Source organism: Equus asinus, chromosome 1 (assembly GCF_041296235.1).
Source record: "Equus asinus isolate D_3611 breed Donkey chromosome 1, EquAss-T2T_v2, whole genome shotgun sequence".
Taxonomy (NCBI): Eukaryota; Metazoa; Chordata; class Mammalia; order Perissodactyla; family Equidae; genus Equus; species Equus asinus.
In genome coordinates, this window is record NC_091790.1 from 134,644,515 (window position 1) to 134,659,694 (window position 15,180).

General features: G+C 37.2%; 1 protein-coding gene across 7 annotated transcripts in view; it reads left to right on the plus strand.

The window, feature by feature from the left end:
- CDK14 (cyclin dependent kinase 14) overlaps positions 1-15,180 on the plus strand; it is a 550,632-nt gene that overhangs the window by 422,437 nt on the left and 113,015 nt on the right. For all 7 annotated transcript variants that reach the window (XM_014842923.3, XM_070508163.1, XM_070508157.1 and 4 more), the window contains one exon: positions 14,307-14,355. In XM_014842923.3, coding sequence (XP_014698409.1) covers positions 14,307-14,355 — 49 coding nt within the window. The remainder of the gene's footprint in view (positions 1-14,306; positions 14,356-15,180) is intronic.

A 15,180-nucleotide genomic window follows, 5' to 3' on the forward strand; every position in this document is an offset into this window, starting at 1 on the left:
TATTTCTAATCTGAGAATTTGTGTAAAATTTTCAGCATTTGAAAAGTCTTAAAAACACAGAATAAAGGCAAAAAAAATTTAAGTGCTAGTTGGTTGTTTGCATTGTACAGTTGTTTACTGTTTGCCAAATGCTTTCATGTGCATTATCTCATGAGGGCAGATAGACAGGAAGATGGATGGAGCTGAAGCTTGGTGAGGAAAGCCCTGCCTCCTAGTAGAAGGTAGTGCTGGGCCAAAACCCGATGTATCAATCAATTCCACCATGACGGTATCGAAACAAACCACCCCAAAGTCGGTGCCATACACCAATAAATATTAGTTAATACAGTGAGCTGGATTTCAGCTGATCTTGTCTGGGTTCTGGACGGCTCACCTCCAAGCTGCAGGTTGGATCCAGGTCTTTCCACACATCTGTCATCCTCCTTTGAATGGCAGCTACAAAATAATGCTCTTCCTGTGACAAGAGACAGGAGCATAAGAGGACAGGCCTAATACCACAGGCACATTTCAAGCCTCTGCTTGTGTCAAACCACTAACATCCCATTGTTTAAGCAAAATACTATCAGTGGGGCAGAGAAGTATACCCTACTCCTGAAGGTGGGGGAGGGGAGAGAGGAAATATTTGCTGAATAATAATCTAATGTCCCATACTAGGTCCTATGACTTCTAGGCTTGTCAGCTATTCCTGGCTAAAATAAGTGAGTCAAATTCATTGACTTGTTTAAAATGATGTTGATTTTAAAAGCCTCTTTAGGCCATTATCATAGAGCTCCTGCAAGACAAATACATGACTATGGAATAACTCTTTCGCTAATATAACAGTGAAAGGAAAAATCTTGGTTTTTTTCATTTAATTTGCAAGTAATATTTTACCCACCAAATATTCAAGTGAGATATGATAAACTCACTACCAACAATTAGCTTCGTTTTAAGATTTGATGAAGTTTCCTTCACTTAGATTTGTCCTTGATACAGTGCTGTCAGAGCACCTTTGTAGCTAAGAGACAAATAAATAATATTTGCAATGGAGATTATTAAGAAAGGACGTAAGTGTGTATGTACATAGGTGCTTTTGCCTTTAGAGCCATCTTTATGAATCCAACTAATAATCTCTTGACTGTAAAAAAGAACAATTGATATTCGCTCAGAATGCCAATCATTGCTCTTCACCAGGGCATTAAAGTCACAGAATTACATGTAAGGAGTTAGAATAGCATCATCATGACTGTGATTTTTATTCATTTCATTAACTGTTGCCTCAAGAGGGGTACTTTAGGACAGCTTAAGTATTAAGTATACCAAATGTCTGCCTTGTGTATGTATAACATAACCGTACAAGATGGTCAGTTTTTCAAGCATGTTATTAGTAATACTTGTGGTAGGAGTAGTAATCGCTGGCAGGTGTTGAATGTTTATTATGAGTCAGACACTCTTATTAGCTCCCGAGATGCGTTTTCTTATTGAACATTCATGGTAACTCTATAAGGTCTATAGTCCTATTACTCCTTCTGTGATATGGGGAAACTGAAGCACTGAAAGATTTTTAAGTAATAGGTCCAAGGTCACTAGAACTTGAAAGACATTTGTCTGGCATTTCCTATGAACACAAGATAAATTTGTTCTCCTAGACTTAGAGGGTAAGACACTCACAGCATGTGGAAAGGGAGTTGAGAGTGGGGAGAGTATATTTGTGTACATGTTGTTTTTTTTTTAATAGACTTTGTTTTTTACAGTGGTTTTAGGTTCACAGCATAACTGAGCAGAAAGTACAGAGATTTCCCATATGTCCCCTGTCGCCACACATGCACAGCCTCCCCCATTATCAACATTCCCCATCAGAGTAGTACATGTGTTATAATTGATGAACCTACGTTGGCACATCATTATAACCCAGAGTCCATAGTTTACATTAGGGCTCACTCTTGGTGTTTTACATTCTATGGGTTTGGACAAATATATGCTGACATGTGACCATCATTATAGTATCATACAGAATAATTTCACAGCTCTAAGAAATCCTCTGTGCTCTGCGTATTTCTCTCTTCCTCTCTCCTAACCCTGGGCAACCACTGATCTTTTTCTGTCTCCATAGTTTTGCCGTTTCCAGAACATCGTTAAGTTGGAAGTGTGCATGTTTTTTATTGCTAGTTAAAGGAGCTTTGATCTGCTTGTGCTGCTGCTGGCTCTGTGCATTTTGAGGGTCAAACTTCAAGTCTCTCCCAATGGAGACACAGACAGGTGTCATGGTACAGTGGCTAAGAGCATGGATTCCACATCCAGACTGTCTGGGTTCAAATCCCAGCTCTGCCACTTACCAGCTGTGTAACATGGACAAGGTGCCCAGTGTCTGGGTCCCTCAGTTTCTCTATGTGTAAAATGGAGATAACCGTATTTCCTCACCTCATAGTGTTGTTATGAGGACTAAAACGAGTTCATATTTGCAAACCACATAGGACACATCAAATGTTTGCTAAATATCACATAGGAAGCTTGGGTATCCCGGTCCCTTGGTAACCAATGGTAGATTGGGAGCAGAGTACCAGTTCAGCCTCTGCCACTAGCCTCTACCATGGCCTCAGGCAATTCAACCTCTCTAACCTCAGTTTACTCATTTGTAAAATGAAGTGATTAGACTACCTGATTGCTCACACTTCCCCTAGAAGGTGCTATGTGCCCTCTTCTTGATGTCTTTCTCCCTTTGGAGAGTTTGGATGGAGTGGTGGGTGGGGATGCACGGAGAGTGAGAACCAAAAACTGTCTTCTCCTTTCTTTTCTGGGAGCTGTAAAGACGTGTTCTTTTTTGTGAATAGTACATTTTGGACTTTAATAAGTTCCTAATTGACAAAATTTCACATCTCTAGAGAAAAACATCTTATGGAAAGAGAAGTGTTCCATGACTTTTAGGTTGAGAAAAGTGTGGATAATTTGAAGACCTCATCTGGGATATACACTCACAAACCCACATTTGTATGTATGTTAGAAAAACCAAATGCCATCAGAAGTAAGAATGTTTAATGAGTACAGTAGAACATTGTTTCTAGAAGTGGCTCAGAGATTACTCCCTTTAAATGCACACCCATGGTCGCTGAGGATGCTTTGCTGCAGCCAGGGCAGGGCAGGATGCTGCAGTTTCTCTTCAGCACTGAAGTTTGCTGCTCGGCATTTCAAGATAGCCCCTCCGGGTGACAGCGACAGGGCAGTGAAAGTCTGTTCAGCATTAATATGTCATGTCAAGACGTCTTGCTGACAATACTGGAGTTGTGTCAAATCTCAGCCGTTACATATTTTGGGATATCAAGTGTTTTAAAGCTGTGAAGTGCAGTTGTGCAGACATACACATTAATTCTAAAATGCCTGTTTGGATCACTGTGCTCTTTTGGAGTTGAGATATCTAAAATCCCTGCATTTTGGGAGAAGTTCAGCCCTCCCCATTCAGGGTAAATTCTCTTCTACTGCACAGGAATTCTGCTTTATTTCTGTTCTAAGGCCTATAGGTGATTTTAATCCAGCTTTCCTATATCTTGATCACATAATCAACTGAAATGTTCATTGCTGGCTTGGTCATCCTAATAAATATAACAAAAGTAAAGTCTGCATAAAAATTCTTGTGAATACTTGTGAATACAGTTTTCTTCTATTGAGGGCCCCTTAGTATTGGTTCCCGTGATGTACTGTAGGCCACTTATGACCTCGTATGTTTTGTGCACTGACGTATTCACAGCACCTAGAACAGTGCCTGGCAAACCGTAAGAACACAATAAATATTTGCAGAATGAATGAGAGAATGAATGAATATTCATGCCTTCTCTCCTAAAGGACTTAAGGATATTATCGTTCACATAAACAAGTAATTAGGATAATCCTTTGAAATGTTCACAGAGTGATTCATGACCAGGTTCATTGTTCACCTTTATAAAGGCCTGGAGCTTTTTGCTCCACTGAAGCCATCCTGAGAAAGGCGTCAGGCTCAGCACCTCTCCCAGATGTTAGATAGGATGCCCTTTGGCATGGCCACAGCTCTTTGTTTAAATCTGTACTATTTTCTTACAAACTCAGTAAGAAAGAGTAAATGCATTTGTTAAATGCAAAATAATCCTAAAGAGCTTAAATTGTGAATAGTGGCATTTACGGTTTAGAGGAGTCAATTACATCTAACATTTCCTATGGCATTTGGGACATACTCATTTTTATATTGACTTATAAATACTTATCCCATGGTATTATTTACATTGCATATTAACTCCTTCTGCAAAAGGTATACTAAAGTTTGAGACTTTTCATGATCTTATCTCTAGTGCTACCCCTCCTCGCCCCCCCCCCCCCCAAAAAAAGAAAGAAAAGAGCTTACATACAAATCCTGGTTTTTAGCCTTTCAAGTTCTTTGAACATACTTGGGGTTTTTAATTGATTGGTTGATTTAACTATTTACTCATACATTGTCCTGTTATTGAAGTTAAAAAAGACAGCAGTATCTTATAAGATACAAAAAATGTTGATGAAGAAGGGAGAGAATGAAAATTCAAATTACTCTCCTGGAGTAGACAGTACATACCTATAAGCAAATGAGTGAATTCCAATTTAGGTGTTATCTTCATGTGAGTTAAAATCTGCTTTCATGGTGCCTCAAGCTGTTTCCCGCTCAGCTCTTTTAAGCTGGGAAACTTTAGAATATATAGCATTGCTGTCCAGTTGTTTTCCTGTGGAATTTCAACAAATTACGGTGCATAGTCATGGCAGTTGGAGGGAAAACCTTTCTGGCCTTCTTTCCGCCCACCCCCATCATGTCGCATAGCAAGTGATTTCTTCTTCTCCTCTGCCAGCGCTCCTCCCTGGCCTCCCGCTGTGTGTGATCATCCTCTGCAGTGTCCCAGCAATGAGAGGAGAAGGTGAAAAGCAGCCTGCAGGTGTAAATTAATTGCACTCCTCAGTTATGCTATGAGTTAGCCAATGCTTTACATCAGGACATTCTAAACTCCTAGTTTAAACATAATTGGAAAGAGAAAGCTGACATTAAAGTAGTAAGTGACAGAGTAAACTGAACTGAAGGAGAACAGTGTAAAGCACTCGTATGCACATACTCAAATACTCTGACAAAATTATTCACAGGCAGTTGAATATCTATTTTATTCAATATAACTCTTACTGATTTGGGGCACTAATGTAAACACCTTTTTTGTATTCAAAACTTACATGGCTAATTGTGTTGCTTTCATTCCAATGGAACATTACTTTTATTTATGATGGAAATAGTTTTTAAAATATAATTTTTTAATCTAATTATAAACATAAATGCATGCTTATTGCAGAAAATGTTTAGAAATGGCTCCATCTGAAATTGTGTGCTTTGTCAGTTAAGATCTGAAAGATGTTGAATACAGGAGATCAGGTCCTGTGTGTCACTGGAGCTAGCTTCAGACATTTGAGTTTATTCCCTCTTCATTTGGAAAAGAAACAGATGCAGTTAGTGACTCTGCCTCTGGGCTCCCGGGGGACTGTGTCCACATCCACACTGGAGCACTTTCACCCTGTATTTGTAATTCTGTATTTACATTTCTGTGCCATGGAACTGTAAGCAGGACTTATTCATTTTTTTTTTTTTTTAAAGATTTTATTTTTTCCTTTTTCTCCCCAAAGCCCCCCGGTACATAGTTGTGTATTCTTCGTTGTGGGTTCTTCTAGTTGTGGCATGTGGGACGCTGCCTCAGCGTGGTCTGATGAGCAGTGCCATGTCCGCGCCCAGGATTCGAACTAACGAAACACTGGGCCGCCTGCTGCGGAGCGCGCGAACTTAACCACTCGGCCACGGGGCCAGCCCCCAGGACTTATTCATTTTTGTGTACCCATTGCCCAGTGCAGTAACTGGCACACAGGTGGTACCCAGGTGACATTTGCTAAAAGAATTAAGAGTTTATGTGAATAGTGATGGAAAGTAAATGTAGGACGACTTCTTTATATCCTTAGTTTTTCTCCTTTCAAATGGAAGTTTCACTATCAATTTTGGCTCTTTTATGCATGGCTAAAGCTGACATATTGCATTTCTAAAAAAAAATTTCTATTAGCACATCCTGTCAAGCTCTAAATAGAGACAATTTTTAGTACTAATATTTATGTGCAGTCATTAATTGCTAAGAATAATAATTTACTTGTAAATGCAAGATTGTATTAATTTTATCTGTAATGGAATTCTTGTTCCTTCTGAAATCATAGCAACTTATTAAAATTGCTTTGTGGAGCATACGAAGTTAAGGAGATCAAATTTGTTTTACAAGGACATTTTGATGTAATTAATTTTAAAAATGTATCTTGCTCTTTTAATACCAGACTTTAGACAATAATTTTTTTAAAAACCTTTATAAAAAGAACTATTCTTTCCATTTCTCCTTTCTTTGTTAGTTAATCCTCAAACTGAAAATATGCCTTTAAATTTCTGCTCTACACCAACTGGCTGAATTATGTTGCGTCTTATATAATGCAGTCTAGTCGAAAATAAACTCAGACATTAGATGTTCTTTTTTTGGGGGGGAAGATTAGCCCTGACCAAACTACTGCCAATCCTCCTCTTTTTGCTGAGGAAGACTGGCCCTGGGCTAACATCCATGCCTGTCTTCCTCTACTTTGTATGTGGGATGCATACCACAGCAAGGCTTTTGCCAAGCAGTGCCATGTCCACACCTGGGATCCGAACAGGCAAACCCCGGGCCGCTCAGAAGTGGAACATGCGAACTTAACTGCTGCGCCACCAGGCGGGCCCCAGACATTAGACATTCTTTTGAAACAAATAAATACATAAGTGTTGGTGAGCACTTTTGCCTATAGCTTTATAACAATGGATGTTTATAATCAAACCTGATCGTCGGTGAACGCACATCAGTATAGCATAATGGCTGGTTTCCATACTGATTGGTCAATACCCGTGCCTTGCACGTTATTAGCTATTTTGACAATTACCCCTGCTGTGATGACTCTGACACTCCTTGAGAACTTTAAACACCTTCTGAATCATCATGGAATGATTAATATATTCTCAGGGTAATATTTGAATTAAATTATGAAATTCAAAACCTTAGAAACCTGGAATTTGGAGATCAGTAAATGCTCTATTAGTCGTCCTAACTCCTACCTTTCTGTCATACCCTATATCCAATTCATTGATGAATCTTACTGGCTCTACCTTCCAAAAAGTTTCAGACTGACCCCTTCTCACTGCATTCCCTCTGTTACCATAGCCCAAGTCATATCATCTCTCTCCTGGACAGTCATAATAACCTTTTATTGGTCTCCCTGCTTCCAACTTTGCCTCTTGTAATGTATTCTCCAAACAGAAGCCAGGATAAGCCTTAAAAAAAAGTCTATGTTGGGCCAGTCCAGTGGCATAGTGGTTAAGTTTGCGTGCTCCACTGCAGCAGCCTAGGGTTCACAGGTTCGGATCCCAGTTGCAGACCTACACACCGCTTATCAAGCCATGCTGTGTTGGAGTCCCACATACAAAAAATAGAGGAAAATTGGCACAGATGTTAGCTCAGCAACAATCTTTCTCCAGCTAAAGGGGAAGATTGGAAACAGATGTTAGCTCAATGACAATCTTTCTCACCAAAAAAGAAAAAATTATCTGGATCATATCTTAAAGACCACAAGGACTCTATGTGAGCCAGTCTTCTGTCCTTCTACCCCACCTCTGTCTCAGCCTCCACTCATCTCTCCTCGACTCTCTATCTCTGCTCCAGCCACCCTGTCCTCCATGCTCACTCAGACCTTGCACATCCCTTACTGGAATGTGAGCTCCCTGCAGGCAGGAAGGTTTTCTCTTTGGTTCCCTCCTGTGTCTTCAGCCCAAAGAAGTATACCTGGCACACAGTAGTTGCTCAATAAATAATAATTGAATGAATGAATTATTGTGCAATATTTCCAGTCATTCCTTTTGAATAAACTCTGTGTTTAGATATAGGATGCTGAATGTGTTCTTAAATTTCTTTTTGTTCTTCTTAAATGGTATTCTTATATATGAAACATACCATAATAAAAGTAATATAAATCATTTCCATTCTCTCCTTTAAAAGCTTATAATTAAAAGTGGACAACACTGACAAAAAAATCCAACCGATATTAAGCAAAAGTAAGCATTTTAAGTATTAAATTATTGAAAAGAAATAAGATCAATATGAAAAGGAAACTATATAATTTTCCTGGAGGACATACACACAAATCCTGTCTAAATGGAAAGATGCACCATATTCTTATGTACAAAGATTTTATATAATCTTTTTCAGGTAAACCAACATTTTAATGAAACTCCAACCAGTCTTCTGATAGGAACTTTATTTATTTTGTCGACTGACTGTTTTGTATGAAACTCATCTTCTCTCATCTCCAAACCTAGAATGTCCCTCTCGACTGATCACTCTGCATCATATCTCCTTGTTTTACTTTGCTAGAATGCTGTCTTTTTTCCCCAGTTTTATTGTGATATAACTAATGTATAACATTGTATAAGTTTAAGGTGTACAACATAGTGGTGATCTTATATATGTATATATAACAAAGTAATTACCACAATAAGTTTAGTTAAACAAATTCATACTTCACATAGTTACAATTTTTTTGTATGTGGTGAGAACTTCTAAAGTCTACTGTCTTAGCCACTTTCAAATACACAATGCTATTGTTAACTGTAGTCACCATACTTTACATTACATCCCCAGGACTTATTCCTCTTGTAACTGGAAGTTTATACCCTTTGATTACTTTCACCCATTTCCCCTCCTCCCTCACCCTCACTCCTGGCAGCTACCGGTCTGTTTTTTGCTTTTAGAGTTTGGGTTTTTTTAGATTCCACATATAAGTGAGATCATACAGTATTTTTCTTTCTCTGTCTGACTTATTTCACACACCAAAAAGCCCTCAAATTCCATCCATGTTGTTATAAATGGCAGAATTTCCTTCTTTCTCATGGCTGAATAATATTCCGTTATATATATGTATACACGCACACACACACACACACACCCATATATATACACACACACATATTTTCTTTATTGATTCATCCATTGATGGATACTTGGTTTGTTTCCATATTTTCTCTATTGTAAATAATGCTTTAATGAACATAAGGATGCAGAAATCTCTTTGAGATAGTGATTTTGTTACCTTCAAACCACAAGTGGAATTGCTGGATCATATGGTAGCTCTGTTTTTAATTTTTTAAGGAATCTACATACTGTTTTCCATAGGGGCTATACCAATTTACATTTCCACCAACAGTGCCCAAGGGTTCCTTTTGCTCCACATCCTTGCTAACTCTTGTTATTTTTTGTCTTTTGATAATAGCCATTCTAACAGCTGTGGGGTGATATCTCATTGTGGTTTTGATTCGCGTTTCCCTGATGATAGTGATGTTGAGCACCTTTTCATATGCTTGTTGGCTACTTGAATATCTTCCTTGGAAGAATGTCTATTCAGGTCCTTTGCCCATTTTTAAATGGAACTATAGGTGTACCTCATTTTATTGTGCTTCAGTTTACTGCACTTCGCAGATATTGCATTTTTTACAAATTGAAGGTTTGTGGTAACCCTGTGTCAAGCAAGTCTATCAGCGCCATTTTTCCAACTGCATTTGCTCACTTCATGTCTCTGTGTCACCTTTTGGTAATTCTCACAATATTTCAAACTTTTTCATTATTATTATATTCGTTATAATAATGTTTCATTTTAATGATGATCTGTGATGAGTGATCTTTGATGTTACTATTGTAATTGGTTTGGGGCATGCCCATGAGCCACACCCATATGAGACAGTGAACTTAATCAATAAATTGCTGTGTGTGTTCTGACTGCTCCACCACCTAGCCATTCCACCATCTCTCTCCCTCTCCTCCAGTCTCCCTATTCCCTGAGACACAACAGTATTGAAATCAGGCCAATTAATAACCCTACAATGGCCTCTAGTTGTCCAAGTGACTCACAGGTCTCTCACTTTAAATCAAAAGCTAGAAATTATTGAGCTTAGTGAGGAAGGAGTGTCAAAAGCCAGGATGGGTCAAACAGTTAGCCAAGTTGTGCATGTAAAGGACAAGTTCTTGAAGGAAACTAAAAGTGCTATTGCAGTGAACACATGAATGATAAGAAAGTGAAACAGCCTTATTACTGATATGGAGAAAGTTCTAGTGGTCTGGCTGGAAGATAAAACCAGTGACAATATTCCATTAAACCAAAGCCTAATTCATAGCAAGACCCTAACTCTCTTCAAGTCTATGAAGGCTGAGAGAGGTTAGGAAGCTGCAGAAAAAAGTTTGAAGCTAGCAGAAGTTGGCTCATGAAGTTTAAGAAAAGAAACCATGTCAATAACATAAAAGTGCAAGGGAAAGCAGCAAGTGCTGATGTAGAAGCTGCAGCAAATTCTCCTGAAGATCTAGCTAAGATCATTAATCAAGGTGGCTACACTAAACAGCAGATTTTCAATGCAGACCAAACAATCTTCTATTGGAAGAAGATGCCATTTAGGACTTTCATAGCTAAAGAGGAGAAGTCAATGCATGGCTTCAAAGCTTCAAAGGACAGGCTGACTCTCTTGTTAGTGACTAATGCAGCTGGGGACATTAAGGTGAAGCCAGTGCTCATTTACCATCCTGAAAATCCTAGGCCCCTTAAGAATTAGGCTAAATCCACTCGGGCTGTGCTCTATAAACAAAACAACAAAGCCTGGATGACAGCACATTGTTTACAACATGATTTAATGAATATTTTAAGCCCACTGTTGAGACCTACTGCTCAGAAGAAAAGATTCCTTTCAAACTGTTAGTGCTCATTGACAATGCACCTGGTCACCCAAGAGCTCTGATGGATATGTGCATGGAGAAGAATGTTGTGTTCATGCCTGCTAACACAACATCCATTCTGGAGCCCGTGGATCAGGGAGTAATTTTGATTTTCAAGTCTTATTATTTAAGAAATACATTTCGTAAGGCTATAGCTGCCATAGACAGTGATTCCTCTGATGGATCTGGACTATGTAAATTAAAAGCCTTCTGGAAAGGATTCACCATTCTAAATGCCATTAAGAATGTTCATGACTCATGGAAAGAGGTCAAAATATCAACATTAACAGGAGTTTGGAAGTAGTTGATTCCAACCCTCATGGATGACTGATGGGTTGAAGACTTCAGTGGAAGAAATAACTGCAGATGTGGTGGAAGTAGAAAGGGATCAGAATTAGGAATGGAGCCTGAAGATGTGACTGAATTGCTACAATCTCATGGTAAAACCTGAACAGATGAGGAGTTGCTTCTGATGGATGAGCAAAGAAAGTGGTTTCTTGAGATGGAATCTACTCGTAGTAAAGATGCTGTGAAAATTGTTGAAAGGATAACGAAGAATTTAGAATATTACATAAACTTAGTGGATAAAGAAGCAGCAGAATTAGAGAGGATTGCCTCCAATTTCGGAAATTCTGTGGGTAAATGCTATCCAACAGCGCTGCATGCTACAGAGAAATCATTTTTGAAAGGAAGAGTCAATCAATTTAGCAAACTTCACTGTTGTCTTATCTTAAGAAATTGCTTCCGCCACCCGAATCTTCAGCACCACCACCTTGATCAGTCAGCAGCCATCAAAATCGAGGCAAGACCCTCCATCAGCAAAAAGATTTTGACTTGTTGAAGGCTCAGATAATAGCATTTTTTTAGCTGTAAAGTGTTTTTTAATTAAGGTATGTAACATTGTTTTTGTAGACAGGCTTTTGCACACTTAATAGACTACAGTATAGTGTAAACATAAATTTTATATGCACTAGGAGACCAAAAAATTTGTGTGACTCACTTTATTGAGATCTTCACTTTATTATGGTGGTCTAGAACCGAATCCACAATATCTCCAAGGTATGCCTGTATTTATTTTTTTTGCTATTGAGTTATATAAGTTCCTTATATATTTTGGATTTTAACCTCTTATCTGATATGAGATTTGCAAATATTTTCTCCCAATCTGTAGGTTGCCTTTTCATTTCACTGATTGCTTTTTTTGTGGCACAGAAGCTTTTTTGCTAGATGCAGTCTCACTGTTTATTTTTGCTTTTTGAGTGTTGTATCCATAAAATCATTGCCAAGACCAATGTCAAGGAGATTTTTCCCTATATTTTCTTCTATGGCTTCAGGTCTTAATTTAAGTCTTTAATTCTTTTCAAGTTAATTTTTGTGAGTGATATAAGATAGGGGTTCAGTTTCATTTTTTTGCATGTGAATATCCAGTTTTCCTAGCACTATTAATTGAAGAAGCCATCTTTTCTCCATTGAATATTTTGATTCCTTTGTTGGATATTAGTTGGCCATATATGCATGTGTTTATTTCTGAGCTCTCGATTCTGTTCCATTAGTCTATGTGTCTGTTTTTATGCCAGTACCATATTTTTTTGATTATTATAGCTTTATAATATGGGGACTATGATGCCCCTAGCTTAGTTCTTCTTTCTCAAGATTGCTTTGGTTATTTAGGGTCCTTTGGGGTTCCATATGAATTTTATGTTTGTTTTTTCTACTTCTGTAAAAAACAAAAATGATATTGGAATCTTGATGCTCCAGTCATGAACATGGAATATCTTTCCATTTATTTGTGTCTTTTTCACTTTCTTTCATCAATGTCTTATAGTTTTCAGTGTACAGATCTTTCACCTCTTTGTTTAAATTTATTCCTAGGTATTTTATTGTTTTTGATGCTATGGTAAGTGGGATTGTTTTCTTTATTTCTTTTTCAGGTAATTCATTGTTAGTATATAGAAATGCAGCTGATTTTTGTATATTGATTTTGTGTCTTGTAACTTTACTGAATTTGTTTATTAGTTCTAATAGTTTTTTGGTGGAGTCTTTAAGATTTTCTATGTATCAAATGACGTCATCTGCAAAAGGAGACAATTTTACTTGTTCTTTTCCAATTTGGATGCCCTTCCTTCCTCCCTCCCTCCCTTCCTTCCTTCCTTTCTCTGGCTAGGACTTCCAGTACCATGTTGAATAGGAGTGGTGAGAGTGGGCACTCTTGTCTTCTTCCTTATCTTAGAGGAAAAGCTTTCAACCTTTCACCATTGAGCATGATATTAGCTATGGGCTTGTCATATATGGACTTTCTTGTGTTGAGTTATGTTCCTACTATACCCAATTCATTGAGAATTTTTATCATGAATGGATGTTGCATTTTGTCAAATGCTTTTTTTGCATCTATTGAGATGATCGTGTGATTTTTCTCTCTCATTCTATTAATGTGATGTATCACATTTGTTGATTTGTACATATTGAACCATCCTTGCATCTTAGGGATGCAAGATATAAAAAAGACATTATTTTTTATTGCTGATGGGAAAATGAAAAGTAATCTGTCAGCATCTATTAAAATGTAAAATGTGCATACCATTTGCCAAGCAGTTCTATATTGGCCAAATAACTTATGGTACTTCTATGGAATTATTTTACAGTTTTAAAACAATTGTTACATCTATTTTTTTATTTGAAGGACTCTCCACTATATATTATTAAAGGACTGTCTGCTATATATTATTAAGTGCCTAAAGAAATTTCAGAGAATGTTTATTATACAATCCATTTTAAAAATTAAAATAGAATATATATTAGTATATATGGATGGGTTTGTATGAAATATATGAAAAGAGACATGCCAAGCCATTAACAATTGCTATATCATCAGGAGTGAAAAATGGGGAGCAAGAGGGGAGATTATTAATATCTATTCTATGCCACCTTATTGTTTAACTTGGTAAAACAAATGTTACATTTTAATTTTAAAAATATCATAAATGTTTTTCAATGATAAATATAAATACACATTATAGGACATTGGTAGTTTGGCTTTGAGCATATGTAAATACTGTATAGTATTAAGAAAGGAGAGCCAACATTACTACATTTGGTCAGCGATGTCTTCATGGAGAAAACAGCAGGTCTCATTTGACCCATGTGTCAATATTCTATAAATCTACTTACAGTTAAGAAGTTTGGAATTTGAGTTTCTTCTTTTGACCGAATTAAAACTTAGTAATTTTAAGAAATAGTTACTAGGAAACCAGATTATACAATAAGTCACCCTAAACAAAAGAAAACAATGCTTCATTGTTTAGAATGTTAAGATCGTCCTGTTTTACTCTTTATAACTGCCCAATCTAAGGGTGAAGACCTACTGTGGCTAGCATAGCTATGGCTAAATTAAACACTATCTTTTTGAAAGTTGAGGGTCTTTTTTTTTTTAACATACTTGCAATATATACACTTGAAACAAAGATTGTTTATCATTTTTCTTTTTTATTTCAGAACGCTTTACCCTGTACAGCTCTAAAAACCTTAGACAAGCATGGAATAAGTAAGTCTTTATAAAGATTGTGTTCATTCTCTCTCTCTTTCCCTTTTAATTTTTAACGCTCTCCTGAGAAGGTTGTCATGACATTTTTTCCTTTGTTCATCCAGTTGTCCAATCATTTAACCAGTAAACAGTTATTAAGCCCTGACTGTGTGCCAGCTGCCATGTTCACCCTGAGCCAACAGTGTTGTATGAGTTTGGGTTCCTAGAGCAATGTGGCATTGCTTCAGAGCTGTAAATCCAAAAGTTCATTGGGGTCAACTTCTTGTAACTAGATTCCAAGAAATGTTTTAGCATGGGCAAAATAACATTTATTAAGTGTAATATAATGACTGACTTTCTAATCTAAATAATGTTGGTGACAACCTTTGAGCTAGATAAAACTGATTTTATCAGATTTTTCCAATTTACCCATTTATTCCTCTAAGCTTTCTTGGGAAGCTAGGTACCTGTATCACTTGAAGTATATGTACTCCATTTATTTAATTTCTATTCTCTCATCTGACCTTGTTGAAATAGTTTTATTTATGGATTTCAAAATTTGACAAAATCTGAAGATCTAGCTTTCTCAAGTTATTCAGAGGTCTTTTATTGCAAGCCAACCTGTTAGTAAATCATTGAAAGTTGGAAAGCAGAGCAGTTGAGTCACTCTCATGTATTTGTGGGTATCATGTGTCAAGTGTTATGCTGGGGAAAAGGTAACCAGAACTGCTTTGATGAAATAAACTATAATTTTTCATAACAAAATTTTGTCAATGGAGAATGTACTGTTATTGTCTCCTTTTTTACTGTTATGACGTGTTAAATTTTAGACACCATCAGTTATGA